Source organism: Larus michahellis, chromosome 9, assembly GCF_964199755.1.
Source record: "Larus michahellis chromosome 9, bLarMic1.1, whole genome shotgun sequence".
NCBI classification, from domain to species: domain Eukaryota; kingdom Metazoa; phylum Chordata; class Aves; order Charadriiformes; family Laridae; genus Larus; species Larus michahellis.
In genome coordinates, this window is record NC_133904.1 from 42630056 (window position 1) to 42656815 (window position 26760).

At 41.3% G+C, this 26760-nt stretch overlaps 2 protein-coding genes and 1 pseudogene across 3 annotated transcripts; 1 reads left to right on the plus strand and 2 right to left on the minus strand.

Annotated features, from left to right (window-relative positions):
• The first annotated feature begins 3125 nt into the window (after positions 1 to 3125).
• On the plus strand, positions 3126 to 6077 carry EOLA2 (endothelium and lymphocyte associated ASCH domain 2). The gene is made up of 3 exons (XM_074602052.1): positions 3126 to 3546; positions 3975 to 4258; positions 5693 to 6077. The coding sequence occupies exons 2-3, from the start codon at positions 4006 to 4008 to the stop codon at positions 5908 to 5910; spliced, it is 471 nt and encodes a 156-aa protein (XP_074458153.1). The 5' UTR covers positions 3126 to 3546; positions 3975 to 4005; the 3' UTR covers positions 5911 to 6077.
• A 1932-nt stretch (positions 6078 to 8009) lies between these two features.
• LOC141749042 (heat shock transcription factor, Y-linked-like) lies at positions 8010 to 10117 on the minus strand (annotated as a pseudogene).
• A 492-nt stretch (positions 10118 to 10609) lies between these two features.
• On the minus strand, positions 10610 to 22056 carry TMEM185A (transmembrane protein 185A). 2 transcript variants are annotated; one of them, XM_074602050.1, is made up of 7 exons: positions 21890 to 22056; positions 19161 to 19337; positions 17527 to 17734; positions 15059 to 15142; positions 14106 to 14282; positions 13674 to 13797; positions 10610 to 11714 (listed from the first exon to the last, which is right to left on the minus strand). In XM_074602050.1, exons 1-7 carry the CDS (start codon positions 21925 to 21927, stop codon positions 11470 to 11472), a joined length of 1053 nt encoding a protein of 350 aa, XP_074458151.1. In that variant the 5' UTR covers positions 21928 to 22056; the 3' UTR covers positions 10610 to 11469. The 2 variants fall into 2 exon arrangements, with proteins under 2 accessions (XP_074458151.1, XP_074458152.1); XM_074602051.1 differs by having other exon boundaries at positions 21643 to 22021.
• Between the last annotated feature and the right edge of the window lie 4704 nt (positions 22057 to 26760).

Below are 26760 nucleotides of genomic sequence, written 5' to 3' on the forward strand. Positions count from 1 at the left end.
ACAGCAACACTTGCCTATCTAGACAAGATCAGACCTGAGTCCTTATAAATGATGTACTAGGCATTGTTTTAGCTCCACAGAAAGCCGTAATGCATTCTGTAACTGGAATTACGCAGTCTTTATTCTATCAAAATTAAAATTAGGGACACCCTAAGGAAAGCTAACTTTGAGACACTGAACTGAAGTATACTTTATAGAAGTATTGACCAAACTTGTAGAACTTCCTGTTGTTGAGATTATCATCATATGAGGTACTGTGCCAAGATTAGCTAATTTGGGATTGGTGTTAGCATGTGAAAGCCACAGTGACCAAAAAACAGTTACGTGCATCTAAAACGGCAAGCATGAGCTGATCATCTACTAAGATCAGAATGAATTTTCTTTTTCATATCGATTGCTGTACACTTCAAATCATTATCTCACATCCTGAGGAAACCTACTAAAGTACATTTACCACTCATCACACAAAAAGTTGAACACATACACAAAATTTGATAATTTCAGGGCCTTATTTAGGTGCTGCTATAAATTGGCTTTAAGTCTTCCAGTGAATGTCACAATATATCGGACAAGATTTCTACAAACCAAGCTAGTTTTCTGACAGGAGATTTTAAATATAATATTTATTCACCTTTGTCAGTAGCACACAAGTCTTGTGCTATTTACATTTTATGTAGAACTGTTAGACTTGAGATTTTAAGTACCTTGGAGATTTTTGCTTAAATCAGGAAATAAAGTACTTTATTTGTGTGATGAAACATGATATGAATCCTGCTGTAAGTTATACGAGCATAAAACAAGACTTACTTATACAACAGGAAAAAATTTTGGCCTCGATCTTCCCCAAAATAACTAACCCTTACATAAACTGTAATTATGTAGTGGAAAAATACCATAAGCAAATACCAAAAACAGCATGAAAGCCCATTACATATTTGCAACTCTAAACAGATTCAACAGGTTCTACAACTTACCATGCACATCTAGTAAGATGGAAATAGCTTAAAGCCAAAGAACATTTAAAATAATAACCCTGTAAACACTACAATGACCTTAAATTCACGTTATCTATTACTTTCTCTTGTTATTATGGCATTGTATAAAGGACTGGAATGACTCCATCTGGAACATTTTGAACATCATATTGGAAATATCCAGGGGAAAAAAAAGATAATGAGAACAGTACGAATTTCAGAAAATGGTAATAATAAAAAATAGGTCTCAGCGGTTGAAGTCTATCAGCCATAAAATACTTTAAAATAAACAACATTCACTGATGGTATATTTAAAGTGGACACAAAAAACGGCTATCATAAAAGCTAGATGAAGTGCGTGTCATCAGAAAAGAATCATCTAACCATGCTGTCCAGTGCAGCATAGTTAGAACCACGTAACCTTAGAATACTAAGGTTACAGGCAAAGTTTTACCAATAAATACCTGTGTCGTGGTTTCTGCTGGGATGGAGTTTACTTTCTTACTGGTGGCTGGTGTGGTGCTGTGTTTTGGATGTGGGATGAGACTGGTGTTGATAACACACCAGTGTTTTTAGTTGTTGCTAAGCAGTTAAGGCCATTACTGCTCCTCGCCCAACCCCACCAGCGAGTAGGCTGGGAGTGCATGAAAAGCTGAAAAGAGACCCAACCGGGACAGCTGACCCCAACTGACCAAAGGGATATTTCATACCATACGACATCATGCTCAGCAATATAAAGCTGGGGGAAGAAGGAAGGGGAGGATGTTTGGAGTTACGGCATTTGTCTTCCCAAGTAACCATTATGTGTGATGGAGCCCTGCTTTCCTGGAGATGGCTGAACACCTGCCTGCTGATGGGAAGTAGTGAATTAATTCCTTGTCTTGCTTTGCCTGTGTGCACAGCTTTTGCTCTACCTGTTAAACTGTCTTTATCTCCACCCAGGAGTTTTCTCACTTTTACTTTTCTGATTCTCTCCCCCAGCTGATTGAGCGAGCGGCTGTGTGGGGCTTAGTTGCCAGCTGGGGTTCGACCATGACAACCTGTTATTCACAGTCATAGACCTGAGCAAAAAAAAATAAATCTCTTTACTCTTACCTTTTGCTGTATGAAGTTCCGCTGCCTCTCTTAAGTAAAGGAATAGCCCATTTCTCTTTCAGTGGAATTATGGCAGATCGCTTTTCTCTTTCCACTTCTGAGATCCTGCAATTGTTAAAATGATTCTGAGGTTTCTCACGGTTGGAAAATGTGGTTCAATAGAGCATAGGAGAAATTCTAAGTCACTGAAAATAGTATTCAAAAAAACTATTCAAAAACAGGATTTGGTGTTGGTGATCACTCTTTCCCCTTTGTAAATATTACTAATTTTTCATTTTCATCTCTCACAGGTTTCCTGCTTTGTTCTCTTGCCTGTCTCTCCTTAGTTCTACTGTGAACTCAGTCCTTTTTGTGACTGTTCTCTCCTCCTTTCTCTCCTCCCTGCTTTCTCTCTCTAGGATGCTGAATGCATGGAAAAACTCCCCAAATACTTCTGCTATTTGTAACCCTCAACTGACAAGAAAAAGGACTCTCCTGTGATTTCAATTTGCATACCGATGCATCTGCCTTTTTTATCTTCTGTACCTGCAGAAATTCAGGCAGGACCTCAACTGTTCAACTTGCTGCATCAGTAGCCATTTTCACGGCCTCTCACTATTCAGCATCAGCCTGCCTCAATGAGGTCAATTTATTTGCCTAAGTTGGAAATGAACTCTGTTAAAACACAGGCGTTCACTGACAAAAAATACATGCTGGTTACTCCATTAAAACTGAACAAATATGGTCAGACCATACATCTATTTAACCCCTTTGTTTTCCAAATTATCCTTTGCTGTGAGGTCTCTGATTTTTATTGCATTCACTAGGCCTTCACATACTGTTCCCTCTTGCCAGTGATGGCCCACCAGGGATCACAAGACCAGCACAGATAAAACCTCTGTTGTCAAACAAGAACTCTGTTGTTCAAAATATTTGTATTAGAAAGGCAAGACACTGATGCAAAATATACATCTCAATTGGCAACAGTATACAAATGAGATTCTCCTTGAGGAGTAGGGTTGAGTGAAAACACTTTGGGAAATTCTGTCCAAAACGAGCTATGGGCCATGGAAAGCAGGGAGGCGCCAAATGGCTTTTGGTTACTTCTGGAGGGTAAGGGCCTCGCTGCCGCAGGGAAGGACACCCCGGAGAGTTTCTGCTGCCATTTTACTCCCAGGGGCACCTAACCAGAGCCGAGGCCCACAGGCCGTCCCTGGGGACACCCCAGCTCCCTTCTCCCCTCAGCAACCCCCAGAACACACCCCGGACGCCACGCTCCTCTGGAAATCCATCGCCAGGCCTGCACCGCCACGCTTCCCTCCCGGCGGGGGCTGGCGAGGAGACGGCCACACTTTCGCGGGAGAGCAACAACAAACACCAACACGGAACGCCCGGCTCCCATGACCGCCAGCGCCCCGCCCCGCCGCTCCCCGTCGCCCGCCTTCCCCGACGGCAGCCAGCGGGGCGGAGCGGCGGGAAGGGAAGGGTGCGGAGCCAGGTAGGAGGCGGCCGCGGGGCCTCCCCGCCTGTGAGGCGGCGGAGCGCTCGCCGTGGGAGGGAGCGGGACGGGGAGGGTCGCGTCCCGGCGAGGCCGGCCCCGGGCTGCCTGCTGAGGAGCGGGCTTTGAAACCCCTTCATGCCCCGGGAGCAGCCAGCTCCCGATCGCGGCCTGCGGGGCCGGGCCGCGCCGCGGTGCCCCGTTCCCTCCCTCCGGCCGCGGCGTACAGGGTGCAGCGGATCCCGCCCGGGGCCGGGGCGGTTCTGAGGCGGCAGTTCGGGCGGCGCCGGCCCAGGGCGGCCTGTGCCCGCGGCGGGCGGGCGGCCATTGCAAAGCGGGGCCGAGGAGCGGGAAATCGCAGCGGTGATCCATTGTCACGGCTACAGAGGCCTTGTGAGGATTAATCTCCTGTGTTTGTCTGTTTATAGGAAATAAACGGTTTCTGATGCAAGGAAAACGATGAAATTTGGTTGCCTTTCCTTCCGGCAGCCCTATGCAGGGTTAGTTTTAAACAAAGTCAAAACAGTAGAGACTCGCTGGCGTCCCGTGCTCGCAGGCTACAAGAACTGCACCGTTGCTATTCATATAGCTGTTAAGGACTGGGAAGATGAAACCTGGAGAGCGATTCTTTTGAATAGGTTCGGTATGACACCAAAACAAGTGCAAGATTTGTTGGATAAAGGAGAAAAATTTGGCAGAGGAGTTATTGCAGGTAAGCAACCTTGGATTATGTTTTCCAAGCAAGCTTTCAGTCGGTGAGCGTTCAGCGGATACACATCAGCTACACATCTGCTGCGGAGTCACGCTCATTCTAACATCGCTTTAAGACTTGCTTTGAAGGAGCAGTGCCTGAGTTGTGACTGGAGGGATATTTCGATTCCTTAACACTGTAAACTGAGGTCAGTGAGGGAAGTTATAAATAAAATTTATTCCTCTTCACTGTGTTGGAAATGTGAAGTATCTTTGACCTTTAGGATAAAGAATTTTCGTCAGGCTTGTTTTTAAAATACGCTCACTCTACTAAAAATTTAGGCTACCACTCTGAAGTCTGTACGAGAAATAAAATTTATTTGTGCTAACTTGTCATGCACTAAGACACTGTAATGTGCGTTGCATTTTATCTTCTTACATGATAATAAATGTTAATTTCACACTTCTTGCATTTTGAGCTTAGGAACTCTTGCTGAAAACGTTTTACAGTACTTGTAGTCAAGTGAAGTCCTGACGTTGCCATGCTTTGTGCATTATGTTAGAGTATTACAGAAATAAATCCTATTTCAGTTCTACAGATGCTCCAATCGCTCTTGCTTTTCGGGCAATGAAGAAGTTTGTTTCTGTAACACACAGTTAGGATGGAATGGTGTTTCTTGCTTATGTTGTGCTGAAATATAATGTACGTTGCTGCACTATATACTTAGAAAGTTTTTATCCAGCGCTTATTTTGCACTCTTTTCTTGTAGGTATTTTTTGTTGCACCATCTGTCTTGCATTCTCATTTGAATATTTTTAGCTATTCCTGCACCACAAATTACTTCTGTCACATACACTGAAAAATTGTTCTGGTTCTACAGTGCTGAAAATTGTTAGGTACTAAGTAATATGCAGATTTGTAACTTCAACATAAATTGCACACTAAATTGTGGAGTAGGTATCAAAGCTTATTTGATCTTTATTTTAACATTTTTAATCATTAAGCAGTATAGAAATTCTCATTCGTGACACTAAAAGGTTTCCAGAGAGCAGGGATTTCCATATAATTTAAGGATTTAAAAATGTTAGTAGAATAGCGTCCTGATAGGAGCAGAGAGAGTTTTACTTTTAATGAAGCTGTTTGAAGGCCAAATGTAGCTGGGGAGTTCTGGTAGCAGCTGTATCTCCTTAGATGCAGGCTGCTTTTAACAGAATTCTGTATTAGTGATTTGTGACCATTACAAGTGCATCTTCACCTGTTCTTCACTGACCAAAGTTCAGTCCCATAGGCCATCTCCTGCAGTGAACAACACTGGCTGGAGGTTGTGCGTGCTTCATACTGTGTTCTTCTGGTAACAAATTAGCTGTTCTGTGTGTCCTCTGGGAAGTTTACTTTAAGAAAACTTTTCTCTAGGAGATCAGCCAACTGATTTTATATTTTAATTTTATAATACAGGATTAATTGACATTGGAGAGACATCGCTATATCCAGAAAACTTGCCTTCTGAAAAGATTCTGGAGCTAGAAAACAAAGCTGTTCTCAGTAATCTAGAACAGAAATATTTGACTGTTGTTTCAAATCCAAGATGGCTCCTGGAACCGATTCCTGCCAAGGGCAGAAGAGGTGTGTGGCAGGTGGACATCCCTGAAGAACTGATCCCTTCAGAAGCATAGGTGTTGTCCCTCGCGATTATTTTTCCTGCCTAAATGCAAACTTATAATTTACAAATCTTGAATATCACGGAGTTGTTTAGGATTGCCTTCCAAAACTATTTGTTTGAAATAGCAAATACATTTGAAGAACTGCTCTTTGAGGCAAAATAAACAAGATGTAATTTTTATGACCATTAGCGGAAATTATTAACAATGCACTAACCTTACCTTAAAGGTAAGGGAAGTAGGAGGAGCAAGAGCTCTGAGTCTGCTCAAAACCAAGAGGAACATACCAGAGATGGAAAAGCAGATGAACACCCCTTGAGAACTACAAGGGCATTGCCAAGGTGTGCAGAGATGCAGTTAGGAAAGCAAAAGCTCAGCTCGAATTTAAATTGGCCAGAATGTCAAAAACTAAAAGAAAGGGTTCTTCAGGTACGTAAACAAAAAGCAGAAACAGAAGGGAAATATTGGACCACTGTTAAACAGAAGAGGTGAATTAGTCACCAACAATGCTGAAAAGGCAGAGGTTCTCAACGCTTTCTTCACCTCTCTCTTTACCAGCACTGTTGGGCCCCAGGCCTTAGGAACAAAAATCCAGGTTGGTGCAAACACAGACCCACCACCAGTGAAGAAGTTACTATGCAAACTATTCTGGGAGCTTGAGCCCTACAATCCGATGTGCCCTGACAATACCCATCCAAGGGTGTCAGGAGAGCTGGCTAACATCATTGCGAGGCTGCTCTGCATAATATTTGAGAAGTTGGGATGTCCCGGAAGACTGGAAAAAGGCTAATGTCACCCCCATCTACAAGTAGGGCTTAAAGGAGGATCCAGGAAATTATAGGCCCATCATTCTTAGTTCAGTCCCTGGGAAAGTAACGGAACGAATCGTCCTGGGGACTATCACAAGTCAAATGAAGCATGTGATTGGGAAAAAACAGCATGGACTCACAATGGCAAATCGTGCTTGACAAACCTGATCACCTTCTATAAGGTAACCTGCTTGGTTGGTGTGGGGTGAGCAGTAAGCAGTGTCTGCCTGGATTTCTCCAAGGCTTTTAACACAGTTCCCCACAGCCTCCTCCTAGAGAAACTGATTAGTTCCAGTCTAGACAAGTGGTCTGGGCAGTGGGTGGGGAACTGGCTGACAGGATGCACGCAGAGGGTGGTGGTAAATAACTCCTTTTCAAACTGGCAACCTGTCACAAGTGAGGTCCCCTAGGGATTGCCACTGGGCCCAAACTGTTTAGTATCTTCATAAGTGATCTGGATGATGGGATCAAATGTATCCTGATGAAATTTGCTGATGACAGCAAACTGAGCAGGAAAGTGGACACTTTGGAAGGGAGAGCCACTCTGCAGGAAGACCTGGATAGGCTGGAAGAGTTGGCTAACAAGAACCTTACAAAGTTCAACAAGGACAAGTGTAAGGTCTTGTACCTGGGAAAAACATAATCCAGGAGCGCAGCACAGGCTGGGATCTACCCAGCTGGGAAGCACCTTTGCGGAAAGGGACCTTGAGGTCCCTTCCAACTGGTATTCTATGATAGGACATCTGTCTCACAGCCCACTCCTAACCTTATATTTGTAGGATCATTGAGAAAGATATCATCTGAGATAAGGTGAGTCCTAGGGACTGTTCCAGCTGAGGCAGAGGTTTCTGCACATGGGGTATGTTACATGCTGTAAGCATAAAACTTCCAGAAAGGATCAGGTTCCTCCTCATTCACAGGTTAGGTACGTTAGATACACATAGATGGGGGAAGCAGTCTGCAGTACACAGCTCTGACCTGACAGCCTTTTTACAAAGGCCTTTCTAATAAAGAAGGTGCTTGTACAAAATTAAATTGAGTATAATCATATTTCTTTCTCTCATTTAAGATGAAAAAAAAATAGTAATCTTTGAAAATCTAACATTGAATGGGAGACAAGAGTGAAAAGTAACAAATAGAAGTCGGTAATTTTGGCACTTGCAGAGTTTTTCAAAATTCATACCCTGCATTACAGTGAAAATCCTTTTGACTTTGGGGAGCAAGGTCCAAGGCTATAAAGAGAGGAGAGGACAACTGACAGAGGCTTTGTCTTCAGATGGGGTATTGGATCACTTCAGCTCTTGCCTTGGCATGTCGCTTGGCAGGTGCAGTCTTGCTGGATGCAGAGGTGTGCATGTTCTCCCTTAGAGCTGCTGTGAATGGACCACTCCTCCTTGGAAGTGGTTTCCCATGCAAGCTCAACATCTGGTTCTCTTCTTCAGCAGCATGCATGCAAATCTGTGTCTGGTGAAAATCCTGCTGGTGGTTGATGTTTTGGACTAAAGCTTCACTAATACTTCATTAGCAGATGCAGAAAATGTCTTCTAAAATTTGGGTTCTAGTCAAAGTGAAACTAAAAAAATGCAAAGAAAAAGAGTTAATTCATAGAATAGTTTGGGTTGGAAGGGACCTTCAAAGGTCCTGTAGTCCAACCTCCCCTGCAATGAACAAGGACATCTTCAAGTAGATCAGGTTGCTCAGAGCTGCATCCAACCTGACCTTGAATGTTTCCAGGGATGGTGCATCTACAACGTCTCTGGGCAACTTAGGCCAGTGTTTCGCCACCCTTCTTGTGAACAATTTCTTCCTTATATCTAGTCTAAATCTTCCCTCTTTTTAGTTTAAAGCCATTACCCCTTGTCCTATCACAACAGGCCCTGCTAAAAAGTTTGTCTCCATCTTTCCTGTACACCCTCTTTATGTACTGAAAGGCCACAATAAGGTCTTGCCAGAGCCTTGTCTTCTCCAGGCTGAACAACCCCAACTCTCTCAGCCTGTCCTCATAGGAGAGGTGGCTCCAGCCCTCTGATAATTTTTGTGGCCCTCCTCTGGACCTGCTCCAACCAATCCATGTATCTCTTGTGCCAGGGGCTGAGGATAATTGCCACCTAAGAGACTGGAAACCACAAAGATAAGAGAACTAAGAATTTTAATTGCAAAAGAGAAACGTGGATGTCCAAAAGGACTATCAGGGCATTCTGAACCTGAAGTTTAGGCTGAATAAAACGGTGTAGTAGAGTCCTGTTAAATACTAACCAGCCTTGTGGTTTTGCTGCTTGGTAGCAGAGAAGCGTAGGATTTTCAAAAGCATACACACTGATTTAGAAACCCAAATACCATTCCTTTTCAGCAACTTTAGTGTGAAATGAACATGTAGGTAACGTACCTTCTCAGCCTTCAGCAAATGCCACAAAAAACCTGCACCTCTGGTACAGCAGGATACATAGCAAGTACCAAGAAACACATCCCAATATGGTGAGAATATATTTTCATTTTATGTGTTCAAAATAATTTGAAATAACCAACATCTATTTTATCAGCATTTCTACTACTCAAAAATGCTACCTTCAAAAACTCCTGAACATGAGCCAAGAAACAACTGACAATGAGGATGTTTACTACCGTTCTCATCTCCTTTGTAATAAAGGCTTACTTCATTGGAACAGAAATCTGTCCCACTAGAATATTCTGAGACTTTGTATGTACAGGATCCAACGTACCTACTTAGCTGTTTCTTCTGCTAGCAAGTCATCACACGAGCCAGATTTTGGAAACTCCCACAGATTCCTGGTGAATCCATACAGATGGAGGTGATGAGTGATGCTTTTCATGCTCTCACTTTGAAAAATTCTCAGATGTCCTCTCCTTGCTAGTACTTCTCTTCAAACAATTCTTAATGAATCTCTATACACTTTTCGCTGTCCCCCCACCAAATGGACTCAAATCGATCACTTTCAGCAACGTCCCAGAGCTTCTTCAGAAAGCCAAGGCATTTAGAGGCATCATTGCCTTTGCTAGAACTCTCCTCAGATGAATTCAGATGTTCTCTTTTTGACCAAGGTTGCTTAGTCGAAGTTTGTAAAGACTGTTCTTTTCTTGGAGGTCCAAAGGCAGCATCGCCAGCTGTTCTTTTGTCAGATGCTGGACAGAGAGAAGTAGTCTAGCCTGACAAATCAACTCCCTTAGCCAGAACAGAAGCACATTAAGTTTATGATGAGGAAAGCTCCATTTTAAATTCTTTTTCCTCACTTTGAATAATTTTTTCAGTAGAAGCCATCTACCCTAGCAACTAGACTGTCCTGCCAGCCAGCCGAAAGGAACTGACCAACTGACAGAATCTCCAGGGAAAATTCTCCAACACCCCAAGCTGCGCTGCTGTGACACCACAGAGCAGCGTCCATTTCTAGCACCATGAAACAGCTGCAATTGCTAAATAGTACTTGTTGCTTTTCATTTACAGATTTTTTTTTTTATTCAAGAGCCAAAAAGTAAATAAAACGGCAATGAAATTGGACAGTGCTGTGTTGGGTTTCGGGCAGTAGCTGGTCCACAGGGAGGAAGAGGGAGGTCTGCAGTGTTAGGAATGAAAGCGCCATATCTCTGAAGTTTTTCAGGTGCGTACCTTTCACACATGCAGAAATGCCCATACATTCTTTGCTCTTACCTCATTGCCATGCTAACACTAAGGAAACGTGATCCATGGTATTTAAGCTACCTAAACTGTGGGTTCACCTAAACACGAAGAGCAGCTGCAAGAACGTTGAGAGTATCCAACATCTGTTGTTACAAGCTACTGGAATATAGGTTTCAAAGACTGAATTTCTCTAAAGCACCTGGAAGTCCAAGACAATCTGTCAAAGGAGGTCTTTCTTCAAGCAACAAAATGCTGTACCAACACCAAGGACTTCCTATCTTGAAAAATTTAATCATTTACACCAACACTTCTACAAAGTCGGTAACAAAGACCAAGCTATGATATTTATACTAGCTAACTGACAGCTGTAAAACCTACAACTAATGTTTCTGGCATAGACTTCACACATAATCCAAGAGGGAACAGCTTATTAAACAGCCAGTGTAATGGGAGAACAGTGTACATGCTGCTCAAGAGGAATTAAAACATGAAACTGAAAGAGGAACAAAAGCAACACTTAACTCCCAAGCCAGTGCAAAACTTGAAATACTTACATGAAAATTTACATAGCTAACTCAAAAATATCATGTAAGCTGGTATACATTCTATTTCCCCCCAAAAAAAGCTTTTCAGTCTTGCCTGAGGAGTGCAACACTCCTGTGCCTCTGTGGTTAAGACAATGATTGTGGCTGAAGAGAAAAAGTAGTAAAGAGGTACTATACTAAGGCATCCCAAAAAAAGCATTTAAAACAGACATGTAAATCAAGTGTATATTTAGGACCTAAGAGACACCTGGAATAGCATAGGCATTTCATACAGGGTTTTTAAAAAAATACTTTTAGATAATACTTATACTGTACACGACAAGACTTTTAAACAATATATTACACTGCTAAAATGTTCATATAAATACTATACAGGCAAGTGTGCAACCAACCCATTAGGAAGGTTCACAAATTAGACCACCATGTTATCTCTGGAAAAGCTCTCAGATTATCTTCAAGATCTCTGATTTGTGTAATCCAAGCCACTGATTCAGCAATACCTATTTTAAAGTAATTGGGACAAGGCATGAGATGAAATATATTTGTCTGTTGATTCCCAGTTCAAGTTTAATATGCTACTGTCATCTTAATCTGGCATATCAATGTTTAACTTGGGAGGTGGAATCACGTATTTTCCAGGACTCTGTGTAATGACCACTCCAGTCTTTTTTCGAAACATTGGTGCAATTTTTGGTGGTTCAGGCAGTGGCGTTTCTTCCGTTTCCTCATTATCTTCATGATGAAGATCATAAGAAATATTGCCATATTCTCGCAAGAATGGGAAAATTTCAAGTAGGAACTGGCAAAAGTCTTTGCGAATTCCAAACCACCCTAAAAAGAAATAAAATCATTTCACATTATTGTAGAATAGAATGGAAATTTAATTAAGCAAGCAGACTGTGCAATTTCCTTTAAGTTCTCTTGATTGTTTGCATATGAACAATATAAAATTTGTTAGTGCTGCTTCTCAGCAGGTGTTCACAGAATGGTAGGGGTTGGAAGGGACCCTCTGGACATCATCTAGTCCAACCCCCTGCCAAAGCAGGGTCACCTAGAGCAGGCTGGACAGGAACACATCCAGGTGTACTGCACAGAATCACAGATAGGTGTTACTAACATCATGTGTTATCATATAACAACATTACAGTTCAGGTTATATACGCACAGATATACATACAGAACATATGCAGGCATTTACATGCCTCTGCATGTCTGTCTGCATGTACATGTCTGTGTGTGTATATCCATATGTGTAAGTTACAGCTATACTACCACAGCAAGAATCCATTTCATTTCACATGTTAAGCAGTGTCGGGCCACATTAGTACACAGAGAAAGAACACAAAAGACTTTGCATCTCAATGAAAGCAATCAGTGCCACATGGGAAGACATTCACGCCAACTGTTGTTTGATACATATAGCTTACAATACCAGAGGGAATGGGATAGCACAGGCAGACACAGATTAGTCAATATATGTATTCAGTATTCCCCAAATACTTTTGTTGTTAGCCAACACGATGTGATGCCAGGAGTATTTTATCCTTGGTATTACCTGCACTAAATTAGAAAACAGTACACGTTCTGTGTTTGTCATATCTTTTCCCCACATGCAAAAAGGGCATTTAAGTAAGGGGCACTTGTAACTCAACAGATGGTACTCCTCTATTAACCCATACCAAAGATCAGTGTTAAAAGGAATAGCCTCCCCAAGTCAAGTCTTTCACGCTGAACAAAAGCGAGATATTAAGCATTTGCCAGGGAAGATCCCATACAGCCCATCTTTTTGCATAGATTATATTTCATGGCCAACTGGTGTACTTTGCTTTGCACTTTAAAGGTAGATTTCGATGCAAGTCTTCCAAGGCTCACTTAGATGAATAGTCTTTTTTAAAAACTGACATGAATATTTACTAACCCTACAGAAGATAAAATGGACATGTGGCTTTCCAAAAGACTAATTTGTCCATGAATTATCGAGGGCATGCATTAAAAAAAAAAAAAGTCACCAGTAACAGTTTTCCATGCAATAGCAATATAGGTAAACTAAGTTTATGGAGATAAGCTTAGTCATGACCAAAGAAAGAAATTCTCAATATACTTCACTATCAGACCGAAACGGAAGTGAGTTTATATTACAAACATCACAGCTGGTTCCTTTCAACTCTAAAACATCCTCACAAATTTTGTTGCTTTGTCAACATGGAATATGAACTGCAACATGGATGGGAAGAGCTACTCATCTGCACTGATCAACAACATTAGATGTCTGAAAGTGCAAACACTCCTTTCAGCAGGGCTAGTTGTGGTGGGGATAAAAGCCTACTAAGTCTACACTGGCCACTTGGGCAACTGAAGTTACAACAAAGCAGCACAGAGCACTATTTGGCCAAAGAGAAAAGAGAATATCAGTTCAGGCTACTAGGAAAAATGCTAATTAAAAATGGTAGGTGCAACCCTATTTTCAGAAGACAGAGTAGAAAAATCCATTCACGTCTCATGAGAATAAAACCCATGGAAATAAAGAAGAATAAAAGGCTAAGTTACAGTTAAAATCCCATTGAGTTTTTAAGTCCGAGCAGAAGTTATGCTCTTATAGGAATGAGGAAAAAAAAAAGAGATACCAGAAATACCGAAAACTTACTAAAATCACCTGAAGGCAATAGTAACAGACACATCTGAGTTCACGAGATAATATACACAAAAAAGCCCTTTTTGAAAATACAAATCTTAATAAAATACATTTAAGCCTTGAGTTTCAAGCTGTTTCCATGATTTTTAAATACTTACAGTGATTTCCTCCTTTTTGTCCAAATGTTGTTGCCATTAAAGTTATCAATGAAAGCCAGAGAGGAACAAATATGGGTATAAAAGAAAAAGAATTATGCCCATCCAGTCTGTGTACTAGTAAGATCTAAATGGCAAAAAAAAAAGTCAGTTTAATTGCAACACCTACATTCAAGCTTCTTCAAACATATGCTGATTTCAGATCTTTAACTTCACACATTTGTGAATAACAGCCTCCACAGAAACATAGTTACAGTTCCGATATGATGCATATTTTACTCATAAAACTTTAAAGAAACAGAATTCTTGTGTTTCTGTCATATTTGCTGTTAATACTTTATTCCAAAACAAAAAGCAGTAGTCTTATTTTAGTAAGTTCAAGAAGAGACACAGCAACATTCGTCACTCATGGAAAATCATTGTGCTTTTTCCTACCTCAAACGTGAGCAGCGGAACTACAATTGTCATCCAGCTGACAGCCATTGTTATGTGTGTCCTCCTTTGCTCAGCAATCACATCCATAGAGCGCAAGAATAGAACAGACCATACAATGTAATAGAGCACTACTAGACACAGAAAGGACATCAAGATCCACAGCGGAACACAAACCACCTGAAAGAAAAGGAAATTAACTGCTTTCCCCCCGGCAGTGATACATTTTTAACATTTTAAGTTTGATTTGTTTCAGGTGTGGTTTTTTTAAAAAAAGCAAGTCTACATATTAAGTCTAAACAAAAGACTTCTGTGATTTTATATGAGCTCAAACAATACTTGAAATTGATTTTAGCAAGTATTTTCTACAGCGGACACCCTACTTGACAGAGTTTCTAAATTAGATCCTTTTCCTATTTTTTTGGCAAATAGAAAGGACAGTCATAATAATGCTAGATTATCAGTTTTGTGGTAGTTCACAAAAACCCCAGACAGCAAAATGGCGCTTTTGTATTCTAAAAATACTTGGGACAGGAGATCTCAGCAGTGTTAACAGTGACCACTTGCACAGTAAGTGGACTTACATGCATGGTATCCCAACAAATAAAACTAGTTAGTTACCACACCATGTTTGCCAACACATGCCCTAACTCACCAATCATTTTCATGGCTAGTTTACTGTTCCCACTGGTAACTTCTGGATTAGGATCTCTCACCAACTGATCAGAACTTAATTGCAGTTGATGGCACCTCCCTCTCTCACGAAGGACGAAATGCCCAAAGAGCAGCCTCTCCTGTGACCGCTGAATGATATGCCAGACCTTCAATGAAGGACTGTTAAGCAAGCAAAAGTGCGATCATGGACTCTGATCATACATTAATCTATTCCCTAGAATAAATATCTTTCTGAAAGTGAGCATTTAAACAAGGATAAGAAGAAAACACTTGTTACATACAAGCCACGGCCATCTGATGATCTCGTCTAGTCTGAGTGCAATAAATATGAACTGTAGAATATTGACTGAACACAAGATTTCCAGCTAGAAAAAGAAAAGACATTAGTTAGTGATAAAGTTATTTCCAAGATAACCAAAGAATCCATCAAAGGACTTTTCTGACTCCGTGCCTGTCGCTGCAATACAGAACACCATTTGTATTTACATTAGATATTACTAAGCATCCCTAAATTTGCAAGGCAGTGATCCCAATAGGGTAACTGTAGAGGCATCTGTCTCCTGAGGAAAGACCTTCCTGTTAAGAAAAAATAGCACTGATTAGAGTGATTAGAGAAATAAGAAAAGCCAAGCTAATCAGACCAAAAAAAGCAAACCATCAGAAAACAACTTCAGCTATTTTCTTCAGATGAGAAATACTGCTAGAATTAAATTAACAAGTAGTGAAAAAAAATCCTCAATTTAAAAATAGCAAAATTTATCTTTAAAGATATCCTTTAGTAATTGCAGTAACGTAAAGATGAAAGTAACATGGGTTTAACTACCAACAGTCCAGTTTAAAAGTCCCAGCTCTATGGCAGGGGCAGGAGGGGGAAAGCAATACACAGAATAATGGAACATGAGATCCAGATTCAATCATTTACTGTAAAATTGAGATATATTTTAAATGACATTGAAGACACTTGGGTTTTGAGGCAATACAGAAAGGCAATACTTCTCATTAAAAATGTTAAAGCTTTTTGTGTGTCCTGCTTGCCACTATGAGAAACAACCTTGAATTATACTTCAAAAAAAAAAAAAGCACATTTGTGTCTTGCTTGAAAAAAGTGAAATAATGAAACACCAGACTTGGCAAGATTCTGTTTCTTAAGTTCATGGGCAACCCTACATGGGTAGGAATTTCAAAGATCAAACAGAATTATTATCCGAATAGTCTAACTGAAGCTCTTAAGTATAAGGCAGAAACATTTTCCCTTTTAAAAAGAAAACATGTAGGGATACAAGGCATCTTTGAAATGTACTGTTTCTCAGAAGGCAGACACTACATGCTACTTTTCACTGACATATATAATTGTGTACTGGGATGTCTTGGATAAATGCCTTTGAAATTCTCAGTAAAGGGAGTAAAAAAATCCAACAGGCAGCAGGCACCTGCCTACTTCAGAGACTGCACTGAAATCTTCACTGCTGAAGTACACGTTCCTTTAAAAAGACTGGAAAACTAGATTTAAAATAGCTTTGTACCACTGGCTTTCTCAAAAGAATAAACCACCAAAACAACTCACACTCAAGCATAAGACCAAACAACCTGGAAACTGCAAAAGCAAAGAGAAAGAAAAATGAAAAAAATCATAGGATCAATTGCTATAAATAATTTTTAGAATCAAGTTAAAATTTGAGCTATATATGGCAAAAAAAAAATGATGAGCCAACAGTTCAACTGCATAACTTGTCTTTGAGACAGCTGTTGCTTCTTAGGTTAGGGGTGAGTGGATTCCATTTTTTTCTAACAATATTTGACATCTGTGCAGTAATCTGTAAATTAACGGGTAATCAAGCATCATCCAGTAGAAGGCAAGTACTTCTACACAAATTTTACTTTTAGGAATAGTGAACTGTGAGTAAAATTCTGCAAAATGAAATTCTATTTGCAATATTTTTAAATCAACAATTTCAGGTATCAGTTTACCAGCCATCCTAACAATCACTTACCAAAAACATTTCTCTGTAGAGAAACTCGGCTTATGCTAATGTTAGAGAAATATTCCCTTGAAATTAAGGAAACCTGAAAAAGCTGAAACTCATCTGAAAATTAGATTTTTAGTTGTCATCGGGTAGTTTGAGGATAAAAAAAGAAAATCCTTAAAAAAACCCAGCTCAATAAGAATTCTAAATTTATTGCAAAATGCCACAACTGTGGGAAGATCTTGAGAATTCTTGCAAAGTTCTTCCAAAACCAAAAGGAAGAAGTGAGAAAGGAAAGAAGAGAGAGGCAGAAAATAAAAACCTACTGTTTTATGCCTACCATCTGCATTTCCAAATTAAAGATTAAGCACACAGATGGGGACAGTAAGAAATTTTCAACCCTGATTATCTTGGGCTTTGGAAGTTCAATTCTGCCTAGGGACAGTGCTTACCATCAGTGGAATTTTCTTCAGTAATTTCCGTTTAAGTGTCTACTATTAGTCCATATTGCACTGTTTGTGGTGAGCTTTTTTAACACACAATAATAAAGAGGCAGGTTTAAAACATGCTGCAATTTGGCAGTTGAAAAAAAAAAACAAACCTAGAAGATATTAGAAAAAATTATATTATTCCTGATCCTGATTTTTCACTCTAGCAGGTCAGTGCAAACAATTAATTCAACTGATACAGTCATCCATATCATGCTTTACTGTGAGATGAACTATACCTGAATTGATACGGAATCTTGCACTGCCACATATTTTACACATAAAAATGAACCTTACCTCCAGAGACCTGTCATGTCGGAATCCCCACACACAAGCTGCAACGGACACCGGAGATACAAAGAATAATGGCATAAAGACCAGAAGCCAGAAATGGGTTCCTCTTTCAATCCTGTCACACACCAGAACCTCAAACATCAGGAGCAGCAGGTGGATGCCTACTGCAATTAACATAGCTTTGAATTCCACACAGGTTTCTCCTTCTGCTCTAAAGAGAGGATAAGGAAGCATTCAGTTCACTTGTCAATGAGGAAGCACACTATATTGCAAACATGCCAAGATGCCTTCTTTAGAATTTTTAAGTTATTAAAAACAAGTGTTAATATCTGTAAACGCTCACATTCTGCCCAAATAACTGCTATTAAACTACACTGCTCATGATATAACAGGATTTCTTGCCCATCCAGCTGTGCATTTCAAATATTTTACTCAAAGGGGGCCGTAGTATTTTCACAACTTGAAAATTGTCTAAGGATTCCATAGCTGTGCAGACAAAACAGGATTTCTTTGCTACCAGGTAAACACTCAGATATCATGCAGGCTGTTAGGAAATAAGCTAAGTCTAAAATTATCTGGTTTGTTCCCACACCAGCTTTCAGTGAATTGACATCTTTCCCAAAAAAGTCTTTAGTCATCAAAATCATCATGTTGCAACGAATATTATCTCTTACTAAAAAGTAAAATGCCCGTAAAATAACAGCACACACAGAGAAACAACACTTTTTCCTACCCAAGTAGAACCATTACTAAAAGAGGCAAACAAGACCTGAACCACACAATATGTGTGTATCAGAATGAGACCTGTGCAGAAAATCGTTAATTTCATATTCACCATCAACAGAAGGAGGACTGAATTTATTGCACTTCATTCAAGGCAGTTTTTCTTTTCCACTAGTATGTTCAAATTCACATCCTACTTGGATTACCATAAGAGTAAACACTGATATTTTTAAAGGTCTGAAAGTTATTTTACCCTAGCCTGATAATTAAAATATCAATGTTAAACAACTTTGACAAAATTTACAGAATTTGTTCCCACGCACATCTTATTTTGCAAGTGTTACAAATTTGCCTACTGTACTGGTGTATTAAACTACTTGAATATTTCTTATAAAACTGCTATTCAAGTCTGAAAAAAAAATCTCCGCATATTCAGGAATCACTGAGTATTCCTCTATATGTTCATCTATATGCACACCAAGAAAAAAAAAAATCAACATTCTTCATGCTGATCTGTACATTTCAGGAAATGGATTTAGAAAATCATCCAATTAAATATAGTACATTCCTAGTGCATAAGAAGATACATATTTCCATATGGCTTATATTAAAGCAAAGAATTTCCAGCATTCTAACAGTAAAGTGCAAAAAGTCACTTTGTAAGATGTTTTAGCTTCCCAAAGACAATATTGTTGAAGCTTGTGATAAACTGTTGCAACTAGGATTAAGACATCCATAGCTGCATAAAGCTGTTTGCATAGACTATAGTTGATGATAATTATTTTAAATATGTTGAAAACAAACCTTCTGGATGCTATAGCTTATGTTGTCAAAAAAGCTATTTATGAATTTGATGCAGTACGGAAAACTCATTATATTCCCTCTGCTTTGCAAAATAAATATCCTCAACTTACCGATACTGTGGGTTTCGAGCCCATACTCCTGTTCCCACTGAGGCACCAACAATCACCATTAACTTCCATAGCCATATTGGAGCAAATACGGCCCAGTAACTCCACTGAATTTTGTCATCCAGACGTAGGGAGAGCAACACAGAAAAAAGCAGCAGGCAGGCATAAATAAGAAATTTGCTGTTAAACAAACAAAAAGCCAGAGTCAGAAATTAAGGCAGGCAACTTAACACGAACTTTGTAGAGAACAAGAAAATCAGCCATAGCTGAAACGTAATCACGATACTTCCTAACAGAAAATGCGTGCCAAACTTCTTTGCAAAGAATCAAATCAGTTTGGAAGAGTCAAGTATTTCATCATAAATACAGCATATGTCATCTCTTTCACTTATAAAACCATTGCTTCAAGGGAAACACATCAAAGGCATTCTTGCATGACAAACTTAATGAATGGACATCTATAAATATCTCCCTCCCACAGGGACCCAGTCAGAAGCTGGATTATTAGAGACTCAGAAAGATACCAGTTGTACATGTTTTTGGAAAATGTGTTCTTTTATACAAATCAAATAAGATATGTAATTTTATCCACGCTATTTTTAGCTAAGTTATGTAACTTAATTTTGAACATCAAAAACTAAAGATTAAAAACTGTTACATATTGTAATAAGGCAGATTCCAGAGATTTTTTAAATTTTTCTTTTAAATTTTTACATTCAGTTAAGAAAAGCAAAATTATAGGAAAAAGCCCAACAGGTTAAACTTTTAACAAAGTCACCAATTACTGAGTGAAGTTTCTAACTGGAATGCCGAGGATGGTGCTTACAAATTTAAACTAGTTATGCTGATATATTTTATAAACTAGTCAACCTAAGAAAGAATAAATGTATCCGGAACACTTGAGAGCAGTAGCACAGCAATTGCTTGCACCACCAGAAAACAGACAAAATAATTACGTAGCACATTATTTCCTCACACTACAGGAAGGGAAAAAGTCACCCACCCATTCACCAGAGGATCACAGACTGCTTTATAACACACATGATCAGGCTTCAACACCACTTCAGTGAAGTAATTATATATATTTTAAAACATAGATAACCTAAGGAACAGAGTAAATACTTGCTACAGAGCAGCAATAGTCAGCAACAGCACAACTCAAACTACCCACCTGCACTCTCATCAAGCAATAAAACTTTCATTTTATCAACATTGCCTCGTTCAGATATCAAGCTGCTTTGTCTCTACTCAGAACAAGTGTCTTAGCTGCCCTTTAATAAGAAAAAGCAGTTTTATTGTGTCACATCTTCTATGCTCAGTGAAACCAACTCAGGATAGAATGACAGAAAACAACAGCCACTCTTCCCGGCAGAGAGATCCCTCAGCAAGTCATAGGTTTCCAACATTCAGTATTTGTGTAATTTGTACTTTCCCTGGCTCCTCAATAAACAGAAATAAAACACCACATGGTAAAATACCAGCGCTCTCTGAGTGTTCCAGTAAACATCAAAACATTCAAGATTAAGTTATCTGCACAAGTGCAGCATTCAGCTTGCTCATTCATCATTTAGACAGCATCCACATAAGCTGCAAGCAGTGCTTAGTAATAACAAAACTTTATAAGCTTCTGGAACTTCTGTTCCTACTTTTCCATTACTTCCAACCACGCATATTTAAACTGTTTATTTCAACCTCTCTGCGGTAATGCATTTCCTGAAGCACCGGTTGCTCTTCTGTTTGTCTAAACAACTGATGGAACCCAGCTTTTTGTAATTGCAATCATGTAAACTCTCTCTCACAAGCACGATTTTTCCAGGACTCTGGGTATTTCACACCACCCTGCACAAATTACTTGCAGGTCTTCATTCTGTGGTCTTAAAACACCTGGTAAGAGCAAAGCCAGTAAAATTCGACTCATTCTCTCAGCTTCTTTAAAAGTTGCATGCATCCACACTTGCTTGGCAGGACAGCAGACGCCAGGCTGTAGTGACTATCATCTCCTTAATTTTAAGAGAGCCCAGACTGAAGAGTGGCCAGCAGCAGCTCCCCATCTCTAGACTGGCATTGTTAAACGCAATGCTTTCACCACACCTGCAAAAAACGCGCCTGTACCATACCCCACATGCCCGTGTGAGAGCACAGGGCAGCTCTGCTTTCCGGCAGAAAGCTTTACACCCCGAGTCATCGCGTTCAAAAATTCAAAAACCGGAATGAGACCTGGCAGTAATTTCAGAAAGTTACATAATGAAACAAAAAAGACGCTGGGAATTCGGCCTGTAAGCCAGATGACGGGCGCTCACGGCCACCCTGACGAAGGGCCAGTCGAGGAGAGCGGCACCGGGGAGGAAACCGGCCAGGACCGTGCCTCGGAGACGCCCTAGGACCGCCGGTACCGGAGCGGAAGAGCCCCCCGAGGCCGAGCTCCGCTGAAAGGCTCACGGATGGCACACACCGACGCCGAGCCCCACCGCGCTCCCGGGCTCACCTTGCCGAGGCTGGTTTCCGCCCCGGGGGAGCGGAGCGGGGCCCGGCGGTGCTTCCCCCCACGCTTCTCGGGCCCCGCCACACCGCCGCCGCTCCCGGCGCGGGGGAGAGAAGCCTCCGCCCAGCAGCAGCGCGACGCCGGGACAGGGAGACGCCGAGACCGCGCGGACCGGCAGCGCCCCGCCGAACGGGCCCTGACAGGGCGGCGCGGCCCCAGGTCGCCCGTTAAGCGCCGGGGCCGCCCTCACCTGGGGTTGAAATCCTGGAACAAGCCGCGCAGGTTCATTGCGGCTCAACCCTCCACCCCCGCCGCTCTCTATCAGGCACGCATGGCGCGGCCGCCACCGGAGCCTGGCCGGGCCTCACCGCCGCGCCGCTCCGCCCCCGCCGGAACCGGGCGGCCCGCGCCGCCCCGCGCACGCGCGCCGCCCGCCAAGGAAGCGGCCGGCCCCTCCGCCGGGCTTCACGGGCCAGCGCCGCGCATGCGCCTGCCGCCGAGTCGCGCACGCGCCCTACGCAGAGGGGCCGGCGGGCGACCTGGCCCGGCCTTCGCCCCGTCGCCTCTCATCAGCCGCACCCGGTCACACAGCGGCTGGAGAAGGTCTTGTTTGGGGCATTGCCCGACGCTCAGCGGTGGCCGTGAGGCCGTTCCCCAGCGGGAGAAGGGAGGGGGCGTCTCGCCCCGCTGGAGCCGCCTGCTGAGAGCGGCGCCTGAGGGGAGCCGGGCTGGCAGCAGGGAGCACCGCCGTGTGGGGCGTGCGGCGGCCTGCGGGGCGATGTGTGTGTGGTATTTATGGAACAGCTCTACCAACAGTTGTCATAATCCAGGGCTCACTGAGAAACCTTCCAAATATACCTTTTAAAAAAACCCACACAGTTAACTTTGGGGGAATCACTATGGCCTTTTTCAGCTTATGTTTAAAAGGGTTTTTGATGGACTAGCACAATTCTGCAGCTTTTACTGGAAAAAAAAAACCCATATAATATGTCAGACTGTGTGGTAAAGAATAGTGTTTCTGTCCTGTTCCTTTGTAGGCTTAGATTTGTATTTACTTTGTGCTTCAGAAAGCCTGGGTGTGCTAGCTGGCTGCTCACATAAAGACTGTCAAGAGGCTTGCTGCAGAGACACATAAAGGAACATCCTCTTCTTGCATCCCCAGAGGCTCGTCAGCAATGTTTGTCTCAAGTTGCGTTATTTCCTTTTAAATTTATGAGTGCGTTTCAGAAGTTAAGCACTCAGCTTGGTTGTTTTAAAAATATGGGCTTAGATAACCTGTTCTGAATCTACTCAAAATGTCATATTTGTCACCTGTTCATTTGTGTTTTATCTCACACTTGAGTAAGCTTATACTGTCTTGTATGCGTTAGAAATCCTCATCAGACATTCTTCAAACTATTTGTGAAGCCAAGCCCAGAGGATCTGGAGGCAGATTTTGGTTGTGTTTCTGACACTTTGTTTTTGCTGCAGTTTGTGACATGGCTGTTGTCATATTATGTTTATAGCATTAAATCACACATTATTGGGATGCATCATGTCTGGTTGTCTTCAGGGACCTTCCCATTAACTGATGGTGATACCTGGCCATCATTGCGTTAAATGGGCTAATCTTACGTTAAAATGAAATATTAACAAATGCAGCTGGAAGGGAAGATACCAGGGAAAGTAAGAATTAACACAAGGAGACAGAAGTGGGTTTGGACTCAGGTATGCTACCCCCTGTGGGTTTAGCTCCTTCTAGGTGGTAGAAGCAGAGGTAGCAATAGACAACTGTTGCACAAAACTTCTTCTTTGCAGTCGCATTGGAATAACACCTAGGGGTGTGCCCCTTTCAAACCACCCTCGTTATGGCTGATTTTCCTTTGTGTACTCATATTGGAAACATTCACCTCACTATATTTGTTTAATTGTCCAGCTGATTTTTAGGGCACTGATGCATAATGCTTGTTCAAATTTATCTCCATAAAACTACTAGGAAATCTCAAAGTGCTATTTTAAAGGTGGAAATAAATTACGTTAACTTGTTTATTCAGCATTACCCAACAAGTTGCCTGAAGAACTAAAAGCAGTCTGCATGTGTGAGTTAGCTTTGTCCTTGGACTGTACACATGCCCAATGGAATACAAAAGTAACATGGAGGAGGAGGCAGTTTTTCTGCCAGCATTCTTTTAAACTACATTATTATCGGTAATCCTGCTTCTGTGGACATGATTTCAAGAGTTTAGTTCTGGTTTATTATTGTGGAAACTGCCTGTACAATACATTTCCTTATTACTCTAGATATGAATCAATGTGTACAGTAAGAAAAAAAAAAAGGGGGGGGAAGTCCATTCTAAAGAGGCTGAGAACTACCTTCATTGCATATTCTGGAATTGATCACATAAGCCTTTTAAATGTCCTTGCATCGGGATGAATGTTGAAAATGCTGCAGATAGTGATTAAATACTGCAAAAGTGATTAAATGCTCAGAAAAAATTATCATAAGGAGTTGAGTATTTCAAAGAGACTGAGATCACTTAATTATGTTACATATGTACCCTCTTGGAGACAAAGCACTAGGTACTAAAAGACTCTTCAGTCAAGCTAGGAGAAGCATAAAAAGAATCAAGGCTGAGGACTTCAGCTAAACAAATATTGGTTAGAGAGGAGAGACCTGGGGTTTCCTTTGTCTTTTTTGTTTTTTTAGTGAAAGTAATCAGCTGTTGGAACAAGTGACCCTAAGAAACAGGAGATTGTTCATTTTTAAATGAAGTCTGGGCGTCTCTGTGGAAGATATATGCTAATCAAACTCAAGTCAATGAGCTTGACTGTAACAAGGGTTATGAAATTATATAGCAGATCAAGACAGATTATATGATGACCCTATATCGGGATAGATTATCTGATGACTCTTTCTGAACTGAAAATCCCCGTAGCTCCTCACTAATCAAGACTACATTGCAAGTGAAATGCTAATAAAAGAAAAAATTAATCGTATCTTAGCTCTAGCTTCTGGAGAAAGATGAAAAAAGGATAGAAAAGTAAATGTTCTAAGTCTTCATCCATTGCTAACAGGACTGGTAATTTATACCAGCTAAGAAGCTAGGCTTACGTGCAATGTGATTTATTGAATGCCATAGTTACTTGTAGCCCTTGACAGTATTCATTAGCTAATACGATCTACTCAGAGATGTGATTCATCTGCAGATATTCACTGGCAATTTGTAGATACAATTTTAACTCCACTGGCAACAGCACAAATAGCTGACAGGCTTCCACAGCAGGAGCTTTCTGCACAATATATTCAACTGATAAAGCAAGGGTATGTCAAAGGCTACAAGAAAGCAAGGACACGCCAGCGCAAGTAATGGCAGTGGAGAGGGGGTGTAAGGAGATTGGTAAGAAATCAGGATGAGAGAGAAGCATGAAAACATAATGGAAGAAAAGAGAAGGAAAAGAAAGGATGAGGGCTAGGCAGTCTCCAGAGACTGATGGCACCTGTGGCAGGGCAGTACACAAGCTTCTAAGGAACCAAAGAATTGCCAGGCTTAAAAAATTGGAAACTAGAACCTTGTTTTTCATTCTGCTTTTTCAAAAGTTGAGCCTTACTAGTTTGTAAAAGAGAACAATTATGTATAATGTATTTATCCAAGATAAATCTACTGCAATGCATAAAGAAGCTACTAGACAAGACCGTACCTGTAAGCATTATCCTCAGCCAGATGCAATCATAAAACAAAGTCAAAATAATACTAACAAGGAATTATCTTAACTCGAGGACTGTTAATAATTCAGAAGTCTAATAAGGCAGCATGCCATTTCTAAGAATATTCATGAAGGGCTGTAGGAGTAAATCAAGAAAGATTTCTTCTGCAGTTACAATGTTTGGCTGACTGCCCAGGCAGCAAAATACTGCCTACAAGGGACAAAGAACTAGGAAAGAAATCCCTAGTTACAGAAAACATGATAGAGACTAAGCTAAAAAAAAAAAAAAAAGGTAACTAGACAGAAAGCAAACAGCTCTTTGCTGTTGGACCCAATCTGCAGGTGCCACAGCTGAGAAAACCTCCACTCACTTTATCTGCTTTGTCCCCTGAAGAAATAGGCGGCAAAATTAGCCCCCTGTAATATAGTAGACTTTTCCCCGTTCCCTCCTCTGGAGGAAAAGTTAAGATCTGGCTGCTTAGCAGCTGCTGTTGGATCTGACAGACACGCTGGCTGACGTTTTTCTGCCTGTAAAATACCTTGTTCCCCCTGAAGGCAACAAAGCCGTGCTGTGCACGGGGGATGCAGCGGGCACAGAAAAAATGTTGGAAAGAAGGACTTTGCAGGCAGGGCTGGGACTGAATGGGAACCCCGTAGGTCTCCCTGGGGTGCGACCATGCATGCGTGGCACAGACACACACAGCAGTGCTTCCCGCTGTGTCCCTTACCTGGGGACATACAGCCTGTGGTGTCCCTGTGGCAAAGGCTGTCTTCCTTGCACTCCTTCTTTTCACCATCCTGCTCATCCTCTACGTGATCCTCTGTTACGTTTGTAGGCATAGGGACAATGACTATGTCTGAGTGCAGGCGAGCTGTGCTGGGGAGGCTGGAGCCAGCGCCAAGCCTAGAGCTGACAGGTACTGGGTGCTGGGGGGGGGTGTTTGTGTGTGTGTGTGTGTGTGTGTGTGCGTACCCAGGGAAATCACTGTCTCACACTGCCTGGTCTTGCAGCCGGCAACTCTTAGTGAGTGGTGTTTCTACTCAGAGCCAGATAAGATGGGTTTTTTTTCCTTCTGCCTGACTGGTAAGTTTCTTTAAGTGGCTTTAACTTCCTCAGATGGGCTTTTTAAAATTTTTTTATTTTTTGAAGACAGTTCATTTGCATCTGGGAAGTTTTATACAATATGGTAAATTCCATTTGCAGGGCTGCTGGGGGACTTCAGACTCAAGAGAGACAGTGCAAAGTAGTTTGAGTTGTGGCTACTGCAGGATACATATTCATTTTTGTTGTGCCTTGTAAAATGAAAACCAAAACGACATGGTATGCAGACAGAAGGCTCTGCTGTCACCTCCATCCAGGAGTTCAGGTAAATCTAATAGCATAGAAATGAAAATTATTTATTTTCCTGATCTCAGCAATTAATCTACATGTTCCTT